Here is a 9,826-nt window from a genome sequence, read left to right as displayed (position 1 = left end):
GTTCTAATGGTGTTTGTAAATAGGATCACAAGTCCGCATCTTGTACAGCAATTAACCACTAAGAAGAATATATGCAGTGTATTATTTGTTGAAACTGTACCTCCGATTTGATTTGAAACTGTCTCATTGCTATCTGTTTATCAATAAAACTGTAGAAAAAAAATAAATAAATAAGAATTGGTGCAGAAAGTATTGTAATTGGAACAAAAAAAAAAAAAAGATAGAAAAGGAACACCAACTTAAGTACAAGGAAAAAAAGCAAAAAAAATCTCAAATTCCTGAAAGAAAAATACAATAAAAAAGAATCAATAAAACTAAGAAATGATTTTATGAAGTATAAAATTAATACTTTCCTAGGAAACTGAGCAAAAAAGAAAAAAATATTAATAATCAGGGGGAGAAAAGGGGGAAGGGGACATTACTATTGATAGCATAGAAAAAATAGGACAGCCAGAAGTGGTAGCACACACTTGTATTCCACCACTATGAAGTTCAGAACCAGGTTGGGCAACTTAGCAACTTAGAAAGAGACTGTCTCAAAATAAAAAATAAGATAGGCTGGGAATGTACAAAGGTCTGGGTTCAATCCTCAATATCATAAAGAAATGACATTAAAAATTTCACATCAATGAATTTATCAATTTAAGTGAAATGGAAAAAAATTTTAAAGCTGAACTTGGCAAACATAAAACAAAATAGAAAATCTGCACAGTCCTATACTTGCTCAAGAAACTGACTTTATAATTTAAAATAATATATACAAAATACCTGTAAATGCAGGTGTTTCACAGATGAATACTTGAATTTTCTTTCAAATATTTAAATAAGAACTGTCATGTTACACAATCTCTTTCAGAGACTAGAGGAAAAGAGGTACATATCCCAATTTCTTCTATGCAATCAATATACGTTCAGGAAGCCAAATGTTAAGAATAGTTCAAGAAATGAAAAATGAGACAAAAATTGCTTTAAAAATACTAAATTTAATCCAAGAACATATAGAAATAAAAACACATAATAGAATGCCTGACAGCAAAGATTTAAAGACTCATGAAATGCTTGATACACTAAGGGAATTGGAAGTCATCCTAAGGAACAATGGGCAGTGTCTAGAGGTGGGACTATCAAAAGCAATCCAAATGACAGTTCATAGGAGAATGAAGATGGATAGAACAATTACTCAGGTAAATTCAAGAAGGAAACCCACAAAATGAATTATGCTAATCCCCTGAGCAACTGAAATGCATTTAGTATTCTGTATATTTAATTCACAAAATAATTCACTGATTCAGTCTGAAGATCGTACCTTGGCCAACATGGACTGCCAAGCATGTAAAAGCAGTTATGCAGAAGTCATTCCTCAAATACAATGAAAAGCAAATAACCCACTGCTGCCCAAGGCCAAATATTACAGTTCAAGCAAACAATAGTCAAAAGCCTGAGAGGAAAAACAGGAAAAAAATTCCTCAAAATATGGAAAGTCCTATGTGAATTTATACAGGGAAATTTAGGAAACCATATTCACACGGAAGGCAGTCTGTATGCTCAGATTACCTCTGGGTAAACTCTAGGCTCAGAACAAGCAGCAACTGAAGATAAGACAGAAGTGGCTAAAGCACTCCAGGAGTGCCACAACACAGAGCCAATCTGCAAAGACTGAGCTGATCCATATTTCTTAGCTACAGGCAATCAAGGAAACCTATCAGAATACTAGCCTCCCCCAAAGGTAAAGGAATGGAAACTTCAGAGATCACAGACAATAAAAAAAAAAGTCATTACAACATAGTTTAGAAAAGCGATGAAACAAATCAACAACTACAACCCACACAAGCAACAAAAACAAACCTGAAAGGAAGAACCACACTTCTAGAATTTTATCACATTGTAATAGTCAAATGTCTAGTCTCTGACAAAAAAAAAACTTACAAGGAATACAAAGAAATAATAAAGTGTCACCCAATCATGGGGGAAATTAATCAAAAGTATCCCAGAAGAAGTATAGACTTTGGTAGAAAAAAGTTTTATGTTTAAACAACTATAAGAAACCATGGACAAAAGTTAAAGGAAACAAGGAAAGCAATGTCTCAACCAATAGAAAACATTACTAACGATTTAGAAATGCTATTCCCACAACCTCAAATTCATATATTATTTCCATTCTTATAAAAAACAGAGTAATAAAATGAATACTCTATATAAAATTATTGAGTAGAATTCACTAACCAACGCTTCTCCCCAGTCCTTTTTGCATTTGTTTTTAGAAAGGGTCTCACTATATAGTTCAGACTGGCCCTGAGCTTACTTTGTAGCCCAAGCTGGTCTCAAGCTTGCACCAATTCTCCTGCCTCATCCTTCCAAGTGCTGTAATCCGTAATCTGTGCACCATGACACCCAGCTCTTTCTCCAGTTTTTAACTTGCAGTGTAAACCTTTAGAATCAAAATACACTGTAATTAAACTGTAAAATCTTCCAAAACCAAGTCTTCAATCTAATGCAACAAGTGTTAAAACTTAAAGTACAAACAAATATTGAGACTATGTGGTAAAAGTTTTGTGCCTCGGGGACTTCATTTTAAAGATTTTAATTTTAAATATGTTCCATGACTGCCCATCTCCTTCCATTTCAATTTCACCTATAAACCAAGAACAGAAATATAACATATTCAAACAGCACCTTAATGCATAGCCTAGAAATATATGGCTCCTTTTACAAGGAAATAAAATTGGAAATTTAAGAGCAGGCAGCCCTGCTATCCACATAGCACACATAATTTAATATACCATATTCCTAGTTGGGAATACAGCTCCCAAACTGCATATGAGAAAATCATCTCCTTTCCTTCTGCCACAAAAACGCATCCCCCAGCAGGAGTTGTGAAAACCATCAACATGTCCCAAGTGCATCCTCCACCAACATTTCTGACTCTAGAGTCTATTTTTCTACCATCTTTCTTGCTCCAAATTCTCAGCCCCATTCTCTTCTCCAATTCCTTCCTCTTGGTTAAAAAAAAAAAAAAAAAACACACATCCCCCCTTCCTCCAAAGAAACGTGCACTCCAGGAGTCACCACAACAACCTCTACCTCTCCTTTAGGAAGTGATGTGAAACTGATAGGCCTCCACAACCACTTGACACATCAATGGCACAGACTTTTCAGGAAGTTCTAATCATCACACTCTCTGAATTCCTTCCCTACCCAGGTCCCACATCCCTAACACTAAAGGCACTACCAAGAAGCTACCTTTCCCTCCTCTTGCTGCAAATGCTTTCTCTTTAGCAATTCCAGGCTATGTAAACATGGCAGGTTACCAATAATCAAGGCTGAAGAATGGAAAAACTCTACTCATCACCAAAATAACAGGGAAAAGTCCCGCACACTTCCATAATAATTTTCTCCTTTTAGGTTCCTAACTTCTTAAATTCTAAGAATCTTCACCTTCATGCCACTTGAGCAAAACATTTCTATTAAACACTAGACTTCTTCACAATCTAGAACTGCTCTAAAATTCAGATGTCTTATGTTCTATGTCTATTCTTATCCACAAACACCTAATTTTCAACTTATTCATTAACTTATACTGTATTCCTAATTCCCTTATCTTGCCATTTTTGTGGTGTTCTCTATAGATTAGGTAGTATATAGTTCATCTACCTAAAAGAAAATAAAATAAGCTTTTGCTCATTAGATTTTTTAAATATTCTAATTTCAAATATTTAGTTGATTTTTTTTAAAAAAAGTTATGGTACTTCTGCTCTTCAATTTAGAACCATATTGTCAGGTTAATGTAGATCAGTGTTCTTAAATTACAATTTACTGTCTGTGTAAATGAAGTTTTGTTGGAACACAGTTACATACACTTGTCTATATAATGTCTAAGATTTCTAACATGCTACAAGAAAAAAGTGGGTCAGTGACAACAGAAATTATGTGGCCCACAAAGCATAAAGTTTCTACTTTCTGATCTTTTATAGACAGTTTGCCAATACTGTGTCTAGATGCCTGCCATAAGCCCATTTGTCTTACCATTCTCTCATTCTCTCTAAAGTTGTATAATCTAAAGTCCTTAATTAAATAAGCAAAGTAGAATTCTCATAACAGAAATGACAATAAATGCCCTAAAACCAGAATGGTCATAAGAAAAACTAAATCAATTGGATTTGTTTCCCTATGTTGGCTATCAATACAAAGTAACATATTTAAATAAGGAAATATAACAATTTTAATATTATAAAGTCTATGAAACAATAAATCTGGGTATTAAAATATATGATTTACTGTTGGCATCACTACTCTAGAAACAGATCCAATCAAGTATAGCCTTTATGCATGGTAACCTTCATAAGGCACATGGAAGTCTTTCTTAAAACAAGAAACTAGTATACACACTATTCACAGTTCATTAGTTCTTTTTTCTTTTACTGATAAATGTATGTGTATGTGTATGTGTATGTGTATAGAGTACAGTGATACTTCAATACATGTATACACTGTATATTGAGCAAATCAGGCTAACATAACAATAACCTCACACACTTATCATATATATATGTGATAAGTACATTTGAAATGTACCACATTAGCAATTTTGTAATATACAGAATTATTAGGAATGGTCACTTTACTTAGACTCTGTACCAGAATTTATTTCTTCTAACTGAAGCTTCTTACCTTCTGACTAACACAAGGTAAAAGCTTCTTAGTTCCTTTCCCTGACTGTGGAGGACCATCTGGATGACTCTTGTTGAAAGAAGAGCAATTACCTCCATTTTGGTTAAACCTGGTCCTACTTCCATGTATTGATATGTACAGAGCTGACTATGACTTTTTCTTATCTCTTCAGCTAGCTTTAAGCAATGCAATTCTGTCCAGCCAAGGGGTGCTAATGTGCAGTCTTTGAAGCAAGAAACAGGTCAGTGTCTCCCTGCCCCTGTAGTTCCCCCAAAAAATGTGTGAACTGGGGTGGAATAGAGAGCCATGTTCCACACTGTTGGCTGGATCCAGCCTTGAGTAAACAGGCTATGAGTTTTCAGGGCATAAAGGATTACACATCAGAGGTGAGGCACTGATCACAAAACATTGGCTACTACCTCAATTGTGCTATGTGGATTGCTCTTTCTGCATATCCTTTTCTCTGTACATTACAGGGGCGACTTCAGTCCTCCTACTTAGCCCAGATCACAGCACTCATGTACTTCTGCCATTCTCATAGCCATTCCTTTCTTCATGAATTAATAAAAACCCAGGTCTGGCCCTGGGTCAAGGCCTTTGTTCCAGTTAGCCATTATCCCAGCTGGACTTAGGACCCCTTGGCTCCCACAAATACAATATACCATAGTGTCCTTATTTCACCACAGATTACACTAGAAGTAGTAGATTAGAAATAACTTGCTAGAATTCCAAAAATTTTTCCATGGGATTACAAATATAAACTTCCCAGACCAAGATGAGTACCAGGAAGGGCTCTCTATACCTGTCCATGCCACATCTTTCTGTTTCTCTAACCACTTTAGTCTCTAGTTCTATGAGTTAAAGTTTTACCTTCAATATGTGAGATTAGAAGGTATTTGTGGTCTGTGCCTGGTTTATTTCATTTACTATCCTGAACAGTAAGTACCTGTTTTATAAATGAGTTCCATTCCAAAAGAAAGATTGTAAGTCAGATTCATTCTAATCTGACAAAGTAAGCCTTGTACAATACATCTGTGAATCTTATACAGTATAGGAAGGTTTATAACTCAAATTTTCATAAGTTGGGGACTTACTGGAATATAGTTTATCCATGTTGTCACAAATTACATCATTGCTTTTAGCCTTTTTAAGGCTGAATACAATTCTGCTGTGTACAGAGCCCCCTTTTTCTAATCTATTCATCTGCTAATAGGCTCTTAAGATTCTTTCAAATTTTGGCTCTACGAATGTTTTCATAAACATGGAATCAAAGACATTTCTTCAGCACACTAATTTCAAGTCCTTGGATCTATTTCCAGAAGTAAGATTTCTGTATCAAGTGACAATTCTATTTTCAATTTTTTAAAGAATTTTCCTGTTCCTTTCCAGAATGGCTGTACTAATTTGCACACCGAGTACTTCATGAGAATTGCCTTTTCACTACATCCCTTCCGACACATGCTATCTTTCACCTGAAGTCATCTGATAGTACAAAATACTACCTCAGTGATTTTAATTTGCATTTCAGTAACAGTTAGATTGAGGATTTTAAAGTATATATTTGACCTTTTATGTGTTTTTAAAGAAATGTATATTGAAGTGTTTGCTTAATTTTAGTAGGGTTATTTGCTTTATTACTAAGTAGTTTGATTTTCTTAAATACTTCGTGTATTAGTTCTTTATCTGATGTATAATTCACAAATATCTTCCCTAATTTGTGGATTTTTTCATTTTTGCCATTAACTTTGCTATACAGAAGCTCTTCAGTTTTATTCAGTCTCACATTTGCAGTTTTACATTTGTTGCCTAAAATTTTGAGGTCATATAGAAGGACTCTGCCCAGACCCATGCTGCATAGCTATTATGCTATGTCAATGTTCTAGTAATTTTTCAGTTTTACATCTTACATTTAAGTCTTTAATCTATTTTAAGGTGATTCTTTGTTTTAAGAGAATTTTAAAAATGAAAAGATAAAAACAATGAATAATTTCAAAATAAGATCATAGGAAAGTAATGGTTATTATATTGTGTAATGTTATTTTCAAAGTAGTTGCTCAGATTACCAAATATAGGCATGCAAACTTGATCCAACAATACAAGCACTAGTTCTTTCTTTTAATGAACTAAAGGGTGAAATAAGGGTACATTTTCATTCTTCTCAGTGTGAACAGCTAGTTTTCTCAACATTATTTATTGAAGAGTCTGTCTTCTCATTGTGTTTTTGGCCTCTCTGTCAAAAGTCAATTAAACATAGGTGCATGGGTCTCTATCCTCCTCCAAGTTAATGTGTCTGCTTTTACGCTTGTAATGCTGTAACTTTCTAACATACTTTGATGTTAAGAAATAAGATTGTTACAGCTTTGTCTTTTTGCTCAATATTTTTGATTACTCCTAGTTTACTGTGGCTACATACAAATTGTAGGGCTGTTTTTTCTATGTCTAAGAAAAGTGACACTGGAAATTTGATAGGGATTGCAGATTGCTTTGATAGATTACTTTGGGTTTGTAGATTACTTTGGGTAATGTGGACATTTTAACAATATTAATTATTATAATCCATGAACATAAAATACCTTTCCATTTATTTGTGTCATTTTTAATTTCTTTCATCAGTGTTCTATAGTTCTCAGCATTTCTTCTACCTCTTTGGCTAAATTTACTATGAAGTATTTTAGCTTTTTGATGCTACTATAAATAACATTTTTTTCTAATCTCTTTTTCAGGGAATCTGTTATTATGTATAGAAATATTAAAGATCTTTGAATTTAAAATAGTGGATTAAAGAGCAGCGGCAAATGTAGCATCTCCAGGACCTGAAATTGGGACACACAAATTTACTGAAGAAGAAAAAAAGTACATTTCCAAGAATCAAGGAAAAGCCAACACAAAAATTATAAACTACAAAGGAAGTGGGAAAACTAAAGGCAACACAAAAAAGAAGAAAGCAGTCTGGAGCACTAACCCACCTCCCACTGAATGGTAACTGTTTCCCTAAACACAAGGTAAGCCCACAGAAGGGTGGGAGCCCAGAGGGAAACCACAGACAAGGCCAGCAGCATTAGCCCAAACAAAACCCCACATTGTTGTAAACTACAAAAATTACTCCTTCTGCGTGGAAGGTTAGAGTTAGAGAAGAAATCTGAAGTGCCCATCATATTTGAGAGTTATTGACCAAGAGGCATTTTGGAAGGGGATTAATTGTTTAAGAATGAGCTATTCTGGGAATCGGAAACCATAGAACAATTATATTTCAGGCTTTGTGCAGTCAGCATCTAAGTAGGAGACAACCACAAGAGACAGTCATAGAGATGGTTCAGGCTAGACATAAACCCTCCCAGAGACATTCAAGCTCAGGCTATGAATAACACAGAGATTCTGCCTTCTTCAGTAAGAAGCCAGGCTGGTTGCATGTCATTTTGGGAGTCAGGGGAGCTGAGTTCAAATGCACTGACACTAAATCCAGAAAACTAGCTGACTCTCTTCCAAAGCCTACATCCAACACAGAGCTTAATGGGCTGTTTGTTCCCTTCATCTGCCAACATGATTAGAACAATGCCTCCACTTGGACAGTTGCTACAGCCTGAGGTGTATTGACAGAGGTACTTCTGACAAGGAAGTAGAGGAACACCTCACAAACCAAAAGGCTATAAAGTTAAAAGAGCAAAGAAGTGACTTGGGGCACACAAAGGAACATGAAAACTGGGAGAGCTGGAGTGAATACAGACCTAAGACAGGTAACATTGACTGACAATGCCCAACTGAAAAAATAGGGGAGATCTCAGAATGTGAACACAAACATGTTAATTTGGAAAGAAAATAGGACTTAGTAGGAACTCACTACACCTTTCCTGTACCTTATGTATTCCAATATTTCAGACTCTGGAAAGAAACTAGTCATTCAAACATGCTGAGGACATATTTGGACTCATTTTTCTTCCTTAGTTTTGGTGATTTGGTATTTTCCTTTTTTACTTCGTTTTTTTGTCCTGTTTTTTTGGTCTTTTTTTCTTTTTCTGCTTTGCTCTTTTCTGTTACTTGTAGCTAATTATATTAATTTTAAGGAAAACAATATAAAATATTGTCTGTTGTCAAACAATATAAAAAGGAGAGTGGGATGGAAGGATTTCAGCAGATTTTCTTTGAAACAGCTTTGTTGAAGCTGAGTTTCATCAGAGGAGCTTCAACTGTTCTCTTCAGATGAGCTCTGTTCCTTGCTGCTTTCTCTTCAGAAGAGCTCCAATCTTCCACTTTGCCTTGAGAATCATCTCCTGGTTCTTCAGCTTCCACCACTGGCCCTTTGGCCTGCTGGCATAGACTCTCTAGCTTCTAGCTCCAGCCCTTCCACTTCATGGTACAGACCCCTTGGACTTCCACTGCAGGTCTTACAGCATCCTGATTTGGACTCATATAAGACACTACCATGGTATATTGCCTTGGGCTCCAGGCATTCAGCTTGATCCTATAGATCTCTAGCACATGGGCAGATCTTTTATATTCTTCTATTTTGACTCCGTGGGCAGTCACTGTAGGCCAATTTTTTAAATTTCTATGTCCTCCATTGAATCTGATTCAGAGCATGAGCAATATTTTGAGGAACCTTGCTCCATCCCTGCAAGCTCTTGTAAGAACTTTCTAATACACTTTATATTCAGGTACAGTGTACCTGTCCTTCCCCAAATAAGATTTGTTCAAATCTTAGAACACAGAAATATCAAGAGTACTTAACTGGACAGTAGACACTAAAGAGATCTCCAAGAGCTGGCAAGATAGCTCAGTAGACTAAGCACCTCCTTAATCCTTAGCACCACATGCTATGCTGGCCCTGCCCTCAGGCTCGCTGAGCCAGCCACCTAGACTGGGCATGGTGGTGTACACCTATAATCCCAGCTCTGTGAAGGCTGAAAACAGGAGGATCACTACGAATCCAAGCTGTGTAGTGACACCCTGTACCAAATATGTAAAAAAATAAAATAAAAAGATATTGATACCAGCAACAAAGTCTTTCCATTTTTATCAAATCTCAGTATGTGTATGCACATATGCACACATGCATACATACACACACACACACACACACACACACACAAATACACATAATCTGAGAAAAAGGGACAAAATGCCTCCAAAAGCTCCTAATTTCCCCATAGCTAATCCATAG

The 9,826-nt window shown here is 35.7% G+C and overlaps 1 protein-coding gene across 1 annotated transcript in view; it reads right to left on the bottom strand.

Annotated features, from left to right (window-relative positions):
- Atrnl1 (attractin like 1) overlaps window positions 1-4,766 on the bottom strand; it is a 256,496-nt gene extending 251,730 nt beyond the window's left edge. Inside the window, exon 1 of the mRNA XM_004631593.1 lies at window positions 4,669-4,766. Within this exon, the coding sequence (XP_004631650.1) occupies window positions 4,669-4,766 (98 nt within the window). The remainder of the gene's footprint in view (window positions 1-4,668) is intronic.
- Window positions 4,767-9,826: the final 5,060 nt, after the last annotated feature.

This window comes from Octodon degus, unplaced genomic scaffold (genome assembly GCF_000260255.1).
Source record: "Octodon degus isolate 3935 unplaced genomic scaffold, OctDeg1.0 scaffold00042, whole genome shotgun sequence".
In the NCBI taxonomy this organism is placed as follows: Eukaryota; Metazoa; Chordata; class Mammalia; order Rodentia; family Octodontidae; genus Octodon; species Octodon degus.
This window is presented reverse-complemented; position numbering and strand designations above follow the sequence as displayed.